The 12,380-nt window shown below is 39.5% G+C and overlaps 1 protein-coding gene across 4 annotated transcripts in view; it reads left to right on the top strand.

The window, feature by feature from the left end:
• ANKHD1 (ankyrin repeat and KH domain containing 1) overlaps positions 1–12,380 on the top strand; it is a 133,167-nt gene that overhangs the window by 118,916 nt on the left and 1,871 nt on the right. For 3 of the 4 annotated variants that reach the window (XM_058734556.1, XM_058734548.1, XM_058734540.1), the window contains 6 exons: positions 500–956; positions 1,436–1,582; positions 4,321–4,470; positions 4,632–6,241; positions 10,472–10,648; positions 11,697–11,948. In XM_058734556.1, the coding sequence (XP_058590539.1) occupies positions 500–956; positions 1,436–1,582; positions 4,321–4,470; positions 4,632–6,241; positions 10,472–10,648; positions 11,697–11,948 (2,793 nt within the window). The remainder of the gene's footprint in view (positions 1–499; positions 957–1,435; positions 1,583–4,320; positions 4,471–4,631; positions 6,242–10,471; positions 10,649–11,696; positions 11,949–12,380) is intronic. The other variant, XM_058734551.1, reaches the window with a different exon arrangement.

Raw genomic sequence — 12,380 nt, 5'->3', positions numbered from 1 at the left:
ACTCTTAAAAACTGAGAACAAACTGAGGGTTGATGGGGGGTGGGTGATGGGCATTGAGGAGGGCACCTGTTGGGATGAGCACTGGGTGTTGTATGGAAACCAATTTGACAATAAATTTCATATTTAAAAAAAAAAAGAATGTTATGGTATAAGAGGCACCTGGCCCACTCAGTCGGAAGAGCATGCAACTCTTGATCTCAGGGCTATCAGTTCGAGCCCCACGTTGTGTGTAGAGATTACTTAAATAAATAAATAAAAACTTAAAAAAAAAAAAAAGAATGTTATAGTGTGAATGTTTTATACCAAGTTACACATCAAAATATGATATAGTGTTTTTGTTCTAACAACAATAAAGATTTCTTTATTTACTAGTGAATACTGATGAAAGGAAAATATGACTTAAGGAAGTGAATTACTCTGAATTATTATGTATATCTTGTCACAACTTGTTCTGAGTTCTGTGCTCTCAGTGTGATTTTTATCCTTTTGCTAATTTCAGTGGAGCAAGAAGTTCCCATAGACCCTCCTAGTGCAACCACCACCACCACCATTGGAATCTCTGCAACATCTGCAACATTTACAAACGTGTTTGGGAAAAAAAGGGCCAATGTGGTGACGACCCCCAGCACCAATCGGAAAAATAAGAAGAACAAAACAAAGGAGACCCCTCCCACTGCACATTTAATATTACCAGAACAACACATACCCTTGGCACAGCAGAAAGCTGATAAAAATAAAATAAATGGAGAACCCAGAGGTGGTGGTACAGGTGGGAATAGTGACTCCGACAACTTGGACAGCACAGACTGCAACAGTGAGAGTAGCAGCGGCGGTAAAAGCCAAGAGTTCAATTTCACCATGGATGTGAATTCCTCCAGTGATAGGAGATACCCATCACTTCTTCTCCATTCCCAAGAAGAAAAGACAAGTAATGCCACTTCCAAAACTCAAACACGGTAAATTTTTCTGATTTGTTCACTCTCCATCCACCTTTCCTTTCTCGTGCCTGGCGCAAGAATTTAAAGTACATTTTTTAGCACAAATTACGTTACACAATGTAAGGCTACCACATTGCCTGAATGCAGTATTCAAACCTGAAATTCACTAATATCCTAATCATGTGCACGTTATGAAGTGAGATTTTTAGAGATGTTTATGATTCAATTTTGAAGCTGAAAAAGTTAGCATACCTTGATTTTATTTTAACTGTGTCATTTTTATTGATCGTAGTCCAACTTTGAGCTTCTGAGTCCATTTAAATACTAAAGTAGATGATGAACTCTTTGTCCTATTTCTGCCTTTCCGAATTGTTGATAATTTGATGTGCCAAATTTTAATTCAAATATTTCAATGTAACTTTGTGTACAAATGAATAGTCTCTTGAGTTTCTATCTTAAAATATGTTTTATTGGACTTGATAATTCTTTCTTCTCAGACTTGAAAGTGAAACAAATACTAATTCCTTATCAACAAGCTATAAGTCAGTGCCATTGCCATTAAGTTCTCCTAACATAAAGCTGAATCTGACTAGCCCCAAAAGGGGACAGAAAAGAGAAGAAGGGTGGAAAGAAGTTGTACGAAGGTAAGTAGAATTAGTCTTATCTTTTTAACTTTCATAGACCATGTAAGTTCTATCTAATGAGGTAGTTACCCAGTTAATTAGTGAATCATTTGAATGTGGTTATTATTTGTGCCACACTAAATCCAGAGTAGGCTAAAGTAAAATGAGAAGCCATATGTAAATTTTGCATATATATTTTATATGACACAAAAAAAAGTTGGCTTTACAATAACAAAAAATGTTTTATTAAAACTTAACATCTACAGATGTTTCCAGATATACCATACAAAATGGTCACAAGCTTGTTACAGGGAAGATTCTACGTTTGACAGGAAAATCACAATGTTATTAGTGAGGACTACAAGGTTTGTTTAATGATCCCATTTTGGTTCAAACAAGCAAATTTATCTGTATACAGTGTTTAAATAAAGTTAGGCTTCACTAGAGAACCACATATCCTAAAGAACTGGCTAGCTGCTATTAACTAGTGCAGTTGCTATCCTGATAAGGGGGAAAAAGAGCCCATAAAATTAAAATAAAACTACCTTCACCTTCAAAAAAGAAAGAAAGAAAAGGAAAGAAGAAAGAAAAGTACAGTAAAACCTTGGCATAATTCATCCCAGAAACATGCTTGTCATCTAAAGCCTGTGTATATCAAAGCGAATTTCAAGAACCATTGGCTCAGTTGTGATCATGTGATATTTGGTATCACATACTACTCATATTGCAGGACATGGCTTGTTTATCAAGTTAAAATTTATTAGAAATCTTCGCTCATCTAGGGGCACCTGGATGGCTCAGTTGGTTGAGCATCTGACTTCAGCTCAGGTCATGATCTCACAGCTCATGAGTTTGAGCCCCTCATCAGGCTCTGTGCTCACAGCTCAGAGCCTGGAGCCTGCTTCAGATTCTGTGTCTCCCTCTCTCTCTGCCCCTAACCCACTTGCATTCTGTGTCTGTCTCTCTCAAAAATAAATAAACATTAAAAAAAAAAAAAAAGAAAGAAAGAAAGAAAGAAAGAAAGAAAGAAAGAAAGAAAGAAAGAAAGAAATGTTTGCTCATCTTGTAGAACACTTGCAGAACAAGTTACTCACAATCCAAGGTTTTACTGCACCTTCAGTCACAGTGTTTATATTTAAGCTAGGATGGGAGAAATGAATAAAAGCAGACAGGCCACAGCTTTCAAATGTTTTATACAATCCAGATGATACTTTTAGCCTCTGTTCATACTTTACAACAGGGAATCAGGACAAGATACAGAAATGCTAATGTATATCAAATCATATTAAGTCACCAAAGGACTGAAATGTCTGGGCTTTTATTCTGTATTGTTTTTGAAGTTTGTGTCCATTAAATGCAAACAGAAAGAAGTCTTGGCACAATAGGAGAAGTGATACACACCTGATGATCAGATCGATTTAAATGTTACTCACAGCATGTAGCCTAGTCTATGCTCTAGCTTTCAAAATACCCGAATATATTCTTCCCAGCATTAAGATAATAAATTTTGAGCATGAAGAGTATTTTAAGGGCTGCCTCTGATATTCTTCTAGATGGAATAATTCAAGTTTGAAGGTCCCTCCTTGAAAAGGGGAATCCTAGGGCGCCTGGGTGGCACAGTCGGTTAAGCGTCCGACTTCAGCTAGGTCACGATCTCACGGTCCGTGAGTTCGAGCCCCGCGTCAGGCTCTGGGCTGATGGCTCGGAGCCTGGAGCCTGTTTCCGATTCTGTGTCTCCCTCTCTCTCTGCCCCTCCCCCGTTCATGCTCTGTCTCTCTCTGTCCCAAAAATAAATAAAAAACGTTGAAAAAAAAATTTAAATTAAAAAAAAAAAAAAAAAGAAAAGGGGAATCCTGGGGCCCAGCACTGAGCACTTGAAAATAATGGGTGTCGGGGCGCCTGGGTGGCGCAGTCGGTTAAGCGTCCGACTTCAGCCAGGTCACGATCTCGCGGTCCGTGAGTTCGAGCCCCGCGTCGGGCTCTGAGCTGATGGCTCGGAGCCTGTTTCTGATTCTGTGTCTCCCTCTCTCTCTGCCCCTCCCCCGTTCATGCTCTGTCTCTCTCTGTCCCAAAAATAAATAAAAAACGTTGGAAAAAAAAAAAAAAAAAAAGAAAATAATGGGTGTCGCTCTCATCTGGTTCTGCTTTACTTAAAAAGTGCTTCTGCCAGCAAACACTGGGTTTCTTTGATAGTCCTTAGGGACAGCCAGGCCAGGCCATCTTATTAGATCCCAAGATCAGCCTCTGGTCATCTCTCGGCTCTGCTCAGCTCACATGTAAGTGGAAGTCAAGTCCCAGGCTCCACTTGTGGGTTGCTTTTTATGTAGTTCAAACCTGAACTGCATTTATACTTGCTATCGCTAAGTATAAATTACTGATATTGATAAGTTGGTCTCTCTTACTTGGTATGAAGTTTAATAGTATGTTATGCATTGTTTTCGTTTAGAAAAAGTCAGTCCATATGGTCATTGCCGTTTAGTTGATGTGTGATGTTTTCAGCAGATTGGAATGCTTAGATCATGAGTTATTTAAAATATAATTTTGTTTTAAATGACAAAGTAATATTTACTTTCACTAAGTTAAATTCAATATGAGAGGGAGTCAGTTTCTAAAACGAAAATTTATAGTAATTTCCCCTTTAAGGTTTGAGACATATTATTCTACATGAACATACTAGCTGAGACATCTTTTTAAGTAAAGACGTTTGTTTTCATAAGCTCATGTTTTGTTTCATAAGCTCATAAGTGTTCATTTTATAGGTCAAAGAAATTGTCTGTTCCAGCTTCCGTGGTTTCCAGGATAATGGGAAGAGGAGGATGCAACATCACTGCAATACAAGATGTTACTGGAGCCCATATTGATGTGGATAAACAAAAAGATAAGAATGGCGAGAGAATGATCACAATAAGGTAATTGTGGAAAATGTGTATTAGTAGTTCTGTATGGAAATTAAATGTTTTTAGAAGCATACTTGTGTTACGCATGGCACAATCAAGAATTTTAAGGTTAAAATGACCTCTGTTTTTATCTCTTTGATCCTGTTTTTATGTTTTGTTGGTTTTCTCCCCAGGGGTGGTACGGAATCAACCAGGTATGCGGTTCAGCTTATCAATGCACTTATTCAAGATCCCGCTAAGGAACTGGAAGACTTGATTCCTAAAAATCATATCAGAACACCTGCCAGCACCAAGTCCATCCATGCAAACTTCTCATCTGGAGTAGGCACCACATCAGCTTCCAGTAAAAACGCATTTCCTTTGGGTGCTCCAGCTCTTGTTACGTCACAGGCGACAACATTATCTACGTTCCAGCCCACTAATAAACTTAACAAGAACGTTCCAACAAACGTACGTTCTTCTTTCCCAGTTTCTCTACCCTTGGCTTATCCCCACCCTCATTTTGCCCTGCTGGCTGCTCAGACTATGCAACAGATTCGGCATCCTCGCTTACCCATGGCCCAATTTGGAGGAACCTTTTCACCCTCTCCCAACACTTGGGGACCATTCCCAGTGAGACCTGTGAATCCTGGCAACACAAACAGCTCTCCAAAGCATAATAATTCAGGCCGTCTACCGAACCAGAACGGGACTGTCTTACCCTCAGAGTCTGCGGGGCTAGCTACTGCCAGTTGTCCTATCACTGTCTCTTCCGTAGTTGCTGCCAGCCAGCAGCTGTGTGTGACTAATACCCGGACTCCATCGGTCAGAAAGCAGTTGTTTGCCTGTGTGCCTAAAACGAGCCCTCCAGCAACAGTGATCTCTTCTGTGACGAGCACTTGTAGTTCCCTGCCTTCTGTTTCCTCTGCACCCATCCCCAGCGGGCAGGTTCCCACCACCTTTCTGCCTGCGAGTACTCCTCAAACACAGCTTTCTTCACAAAAGATGGAGTCTTTCCCTGCCATGCCACCCCCCAAAGAGAAAGCGTCCACACAGGAGCAGCCCATGGCCAACCTGTGCACCCCATCTTCAACTGCAAATAGTTGCAATAGCTCTGCCAGCAACACCCCGGGAGCTCCAGAAACTCACCCATCCAGTAGCCCCGCTCCTCCCTCCACTAACACACAGGAGGAGGCACAGCCACCCAGCGGATCTGACTTAAGTCCTATGTCCATGCCTTTCGCATCCAACTCAGAACCTGCTCCATTGACTTTGGCATCACCCAGATTGGTTGCTGCTGATAATCAGGACACCAATAACTTACCTCAGTTAGCTGTACCAGCACCTCGAGTTTCTCATCGAATGCAGCCCAGAGGTTCTTTTTACTCAGTGGTACCAAACGCAACCATACACCAGGATCCCCAGTCTATTTTTGTTACAAATCCAGTTCCTTTGACACCACCTCAAGGCCCACCGGCTGCAGTGCAGCTTTCTTCAGCCATGAACATTATGAATGGCTCTCAGATGCACATTAACCCAGCAAATAAATCTTTACCACCTACATTCGGCCCGGCCACACTTTTCAATCATTTCAGTAGTCTTTTTGATAGCAGTCAGGTGCCTGCTAACCAGGGTTGGGGAGATGGGCCGCTGTCCTCACGAGTTGCTGCAGATGCCTCTTTCACTGTTCAGTCAGCATTCCTGGGTAACTCTGTACTTGGACACTTGGAAAACGTGCACCCTGACAACTCCAAGGCACCTGGCTTCAGACCACCTTCCCAGCGACTTTCTACTAGTCCAGTTGGTAAGTTATTATAACTATTACTGCAGTTCAGTATGGGGCTCTTAAGTGTAATTGAATCCTTCAAGATAATAAAGCACTTATTTTGTACATCATATCACATGATCTTAAAGAAATGAGACTGTGTCGGGGTGCCTGGGTGGCTCATTTGGTTAAGCCTCCGACTTCCACTCATGTTGTGATCTCCCAGTTCGTGAGTTTGAGCCCTGTGTTGGGCTTTGTGCTGATAGCATGGAGCCTGGAGCCTCCTTCCAGTTCTGTGTCTCTTCTCTCTCTGCCCCTGTGCCTCCCCTTCTCACGCTCTCTCTTTCTCTCTCTCTCTCTCTCTCTCTCTCAAAAATAAACATTTAAAAAATTAAAAAAGAAAGAAAGAAAAAAGACTGTGTCATAAATACTAAAGACCCTTTAATGATTGCTGTTTGAGGGGGCAGCAATATAGCTGTAGATAATCACTCACATACAGTGAGCTGCCTTATATGGTCTATCTGATGTTTCTGTCCCTCATAGCAAGGAGGTTATACCTTGTGTCAGTCCATTTTCTAAGAATTGGTATAATGATATTAATAAAAAGGGACTCAGGATACTTCAAGGATTTCAAATTTATAGACGTTTTTAAAATCATCATGAATGTTTGCATTTCTCAGATTTAAAAAGTTTGTGTTACAGAAGCGTTTAGGTACCAGTCCATAACCTACATTATTCTTTGAAATATTCTACAATATTTCAGTCTTGGGTGCTCAGGCTCAATGTTAATATTATTATTAGAGATCCAGTCATTTGTGGGCTCTTAATGTAAAAAGACCAACTTAGATTCAGCTCTTTGGTTTTTTGAAATTACAAATTAGCTGCTGAGGCATTATAAGAAAGATATAGATATGAGTCTAGTATTGACTTGGATATATTTAGAAAACCAGTCTTTTTTCCAGAGTCAAAGAGCCAAATTTGAGTCTAATGTGCACTATTCTGAAAAACAAATTAGAAATTGCAACTGACATAGAATGGTGTAAGAGGCTCTGTTGCCTCGTAGCATTTTCCTTCCAGTGAGAAAACCATCTTTCATAACCCAGCCTTCCTTTTTGTTTATTACAAACTGACCTATGGTGTTTAAATCTGGAAGTTTATGGATATGGTGTAACCTTAATTTTCATTTCAGGTATGCTTTTATTTACTTGTCTTTTCAGGAAAACAGCTGTTATATCATCCTTCCTTCTTTCCTTCCTTCCTTCCTTCCTTCCTTCCTTCCTTCATTCCTTCCTTCCTCCCCTCCTTCCTTCCTCCCCTCTCTCCCTCCCTCCCTCCCTCCCTCTCTTCCTTCCTTCCTTTCTTTCCCTTTCTTTCTTTTCTTTCTTTCTTTCTTTCTTTCTTTCTTTCTTTCTTTCTTTCTTTCTTTCTTTCTTTCTTTCTTTCTTTCTTTCTTTCTTTCTTTCAATGTTATTCACTTTTGAGAAAGAGACAGAGACAAAATCCAAAGCAGGCTCCAGGCTCTGAGCTGTCAGTACAGAGCCTGATGCGGGGCTCAAACCCACGAACCGTGGGATCATGACCTGAGCTGAAGCCGAACGCTTAACTGACTGAACCACCCAAGCGCCCCTATATCATCTTTCAAGTAAATATATAAGCCTATATAAGATCAACTGTGGTCCAAATGTTCTCTAGGATTTTTTTTCTTAATTTTTTATTTTTTTCTATAAATAGATATTTGTTTTCACTTTTTGTTTGGAGGAAACTAAAAGATTTTCAAAGGCCACACACAGGGTGAAAGAAGAACTCATTGCCAGTGCTCAGGCAATCAGTGTAGAAAGCATTTATCTTTGACTTGACCGGCACTGACATGTGAATTCTGAATGCCTTAGCCAGTTTGACTTCAGGACTCTCATATTCTCATGTTTGAGCTCTTTGCATTCCACATGCTGCCTCTCAGATGTACAGATTATGAAATTCTAGAAAAAAGAAAAAAATCAAGGATATCTGCTATCTAGTTTGGTAGAAAACAAGGTTTGGGAACCTTAATTATTTAGATCTAAAACATCAAAATTATTTATTGCTAATAAAAAAATAATCATTTTTTTAGAAAGCAAGCATTAATCCTGGACCTTCCCTCTGGGGTCCAGGATTGCTAAGCCTGGCTATATATGTTTACATATATATATATATATATATATATATATATATATATAGTATTTATTTACTTTTTTTATTTATTTCTGAGAGACTGAGAGAGACAGAACATGAGCAGGGAGGGGCAGAGAGAGAGGGAGACACAGAATCCGAAGCAGGCTCCAGGCTCAGAGCTGTCAGCACAGAGCCGAATGCAGGGCTGGAACCCATGAACTGTGAGGTCATGACCTGAGCAAAGTCGGACGCTTAACCGACTGAGCCACCCAGGCGCCCCAGCTTGGCCTTATATCTTAACTGCCTGTATGGCTTCTTTTGTTTCTCTTCTTTCATGGATATAGTTTACTCTCCTGGTTGTTTCACAGGTAAGAAATAGTAATACTGAAGAAAATAGAGAAGGATGTGGAGAAATTGGAAACCTCAAATGTTGCCAGTGGAAATTCAAAGTAACACAGCAACTTGAAAAAAACAGTTTTTGACAATTCCTCATAAAGTTACACAAGGGTACCATACGATCCAGTAATTCCACTCTTAGGTCTCCCCAACAGAAAACCTATATCTACACAAAAAAAAACTGGTACACAAATGTTCATAGCAGCATAATAACCCAAAAGTGGAAATTGCCCACAGTCCATCAACTGATAAATATAAAACAAAATGTAGTGTATTGATATAATGGGATTATTAGTCAGCAGTAAAAAGAAATGAAGTACTGATGCATGCTACAGCATTGATGAACATTGAATACTTGATGCTAAGTGAAAGAAAGGCAGTCACAATAAGATCACATACTGTATAATTCTATTTATATGAAATTTCCAGAATAGGTAAATCTACTGTGGTTGCTTAGAGGTGGGGATATGGAGTAAAGGACGATGGGGAGTTACAGGTAATGGTGCAGAGTTTCCTTTAGGGAAGACAAAACTGTTCTAAAATTGATTGCGGTGATGGTTGTACAACTCTGTGAATCTGCTAAAAGCCTTTGAACCATATACTTTAAATGGATGAAGAACTGCTTGAGAGAAGTTTGACAGTTTTTTTATGTTGATTTTAACTATTTTTTCCTGAAATGAGTACGTATAATCCTTTTGCACACACCTGTTCCCTTTCCCCGATGCATTCTCTAGAAACAGCAGTGGCATTTGAGAAGACTGCTGAATTCAGATTTACACAAACTAGATAGAAACTTTGATATAGTTTGCAACTGTTGATTTTTTTGTATCAGATGGAATACTTATCTTTAATAGTATGCTTTTCCTCATTAGGAAGGAAACATTGGTAGATTGTGTTATTCATCTTCCGTAGGAGACAACTGTATTTATGTAGATGAACAGCTATACTTTTAGATTTTCCACAAAAGGAAAAGCAGAAGTTACTGATGGGGACCACTTAGTCACAGCATGCTCTCATTGTATGTCCCCTCTAGTGAAAGCTTTGAGATTTATCCAGAACATTATTCCAGGTGATTGCCTTTTTTTTTTTTTAATGTTTATTTATTTTGAGAGAGTGAATGAGCAGGGGAGGGGCAGAGAGGGAGGGAGAGAGAAAATCCCAAGCAGGCTCTGCGCTGACAGCGCAGAGTCCGACACAAGGGCTCAACCTCACAACTTTGAGATCACGAGCAGAAATCAAGAGCCCAACACTTAACCAACTGAGCCACCCAGGAGCCCCCAGGTGATTGCCATTCTTTTTTTTTTTTTTTTTCCCAATGTTTATTTATTTATTTTGAGAGAGAGTGCTCAAGCAGGGGAGAGGCAGAGAGAGAGGGAAAGAGAGAATCCCCAGAGGGTTCGCTCGCGCTCTCTCTCTCTCTCTCTCTCTCTCTCTCTCTCTCTTTCTGTGCCTCCTCCCCACCCCCTGCTGCTCCTGTGCACTCTCAAAACAACAACAAAAACATTGCACTCGTCTATATTTAGTGCTGTTTAGTGATATTCTTCTGGACTGCAAGAAAAAAATGGGTTTGGGCCATAATACAGTGTCACATAAATGGATTACTTTGCTGTGATCTACAAAAGTAAACTGTATGCTTTCTTCTTTTTTAAAAAGAAATTAAGTAAAGTTAGGGCTTTCCGTGTTAAAGCCTTTGCTGATTTGATGTCTGGACCTGTTTTATTTCAGGCTTACCATCCATTGACCCATCCGGCAGCTCCCCATCTTCCTCTTCTGCTCCCCTGACGAGTTTTTCCGGCATACCAGGAACTCGGGTTTTCCTGCAAGGGCCTGCTCCTGTTGGGACTCCAAGTTTCAACAGACAACATTTTTCTCCCCATCCTTGGACAAGCGCCTCAAACTCATGTAGGAATCCTGGAGAAACTCTTCCCAAAGAGTCTTGAATAAGTTATTAACCATTTGTCTCAGGGAACTCTGCATAGTAACTTCAGTAAACTAAAGTTTAGTAAACTAAAGTCAATGGTATGATGGTATGCAGATACCAAAGGTTTGTACTGCAGTCATGTCAAAAGTTATCAGTCATTTGTGGGATAAAAAACTTGAGAAGGGTCAAGAATCAAGAGAAGAAGTACTACAAGTAGTTTTATAAAAGGAAGGACCCTTTGAGGATAGTATTGCAAAATAATTTCTTAAGTCTGCAAAGAAGTCAATTCATTTATCTATTCAGTTTGGTATGATTTCTTAGTTTATTTTTATATTTTAGAAACCATATGATAGTGCCATTTATAAGTGACAGTATTCCTTTATTCTTAGTTACTGCAACATTCAGAACAGATGAAGTTCTAACGGTACTTGAACAGGATTCAATTTTTTAATAAGCATCATGACATAGTCAATGAGTATTGGCCCTTTTGACAAGGAAAATTACCACCATGACCTGAGAATCCCAGTAAGAAACCAAGTCATGAATTGAATCCAAGATATTTGCTAACATTAACCTTTCTTCCTTATGGAGGAAAAAGGGTTGTGGAAAGACACAAAAGAAAACAGCCAAGTATAGAGGGCCACCAGCTTTTTTCCAGACAATATGCTAGTTACTATACAAACATTGCCACATTTGAGTTAGTTTAAAATTATGTTTTACATAATTGTACGATATATGTTTTGAGAAGATTATTTAGAACTACAATAAGAATTATTCCTATTCCTATTCTAGGCCTTCCTTCTAGCTTTTTCGTCAATCTGGAAAAAAAGTTTTAGACTATTTGTTTATACTCACTATACACAGAAGTAACAAAATATTCATACAACTTACATATTTTCATTTGAATGATCTTATAAAATGAAATTTTTCTTTACAGAATCCGTGTTGTGATCTTTCCAACAAGGTTTCTCATATTCTTATAATTAGTTTTTAATGTAATAAAACAATAGAGAAATATTTTGCCACCAGGTGACTCTCCTATTCCATCTGTTTCTTCGGGATCATCTTCACCTCTTTCAGCCACCTCTGCCCCACCTACATTGGGCCAACCAAAAGGAGGCAGTGCCAGTCAAGATCGAAAGATACCTCCCCCCATTGGAACAGAGAGACTAGCCCGGATTCGGCAAGGAGGGTCTGTCGCACAAGCCCCTGTGGGGACCAGTTTTGTCGCTCCTGTTGGACACAGTGGAATCTGGTCATTTGGTGTCAACGCTATGTCAGGTATAGTTACCTTGCCCTCTGTCTGGAGGGATAGCTCAAGTAAGTTGTGGGATTTTGCCCTGATAACTTAGTTCCTTAAAACAAAACAGCTTAGTTCCTACACTTAATGATCAGTAGGGGTGTATATACCTTTGAAGAATTCAGTTTCAGAGTTTGGAATGTTAGTTTCCTTTATACATAATAATATAATATGTATAATAATAAGTATAGACATAAAAGATTCAATACATATTTCCTTTCCCTCTTAAGCTTTCCAATATAGAATGGGATAATCATTTGAGTTCTTCTAGAGAGCATTTACTCTTTTGAAGGACTAGGTAGAGTATTTGGGGTATTCAAAGGACTTCACCCAGTTTTCCAGGAACTGGTTTTTTTGGCTTGCAAAGATTGTCATGAATATGCACTGAGCTTCTCATAGGAATGAGTTCGATA

The sequence above is a fragment of the Neofelis nebulosa genome, chromosome 1 (assembly GCF_028018385.1).
Source record: "Neofelis nebulosa isolate mNeoNeb1 chromosome 1, mNeoNeb1.pri, whole genome shotgun sequence".
Classification (NCBI taxonomy): domain Eukaryota; kingdom Metazoa; phylum Chordata; class Mammalia; order Carnivora; family Felidae; genus Neofelis; species Neofelis nebulosa.
Note: the sequence above shows the minus strand (reverse complement) of the source record. Positions and strands in the feature narration are given on the sequence as shown.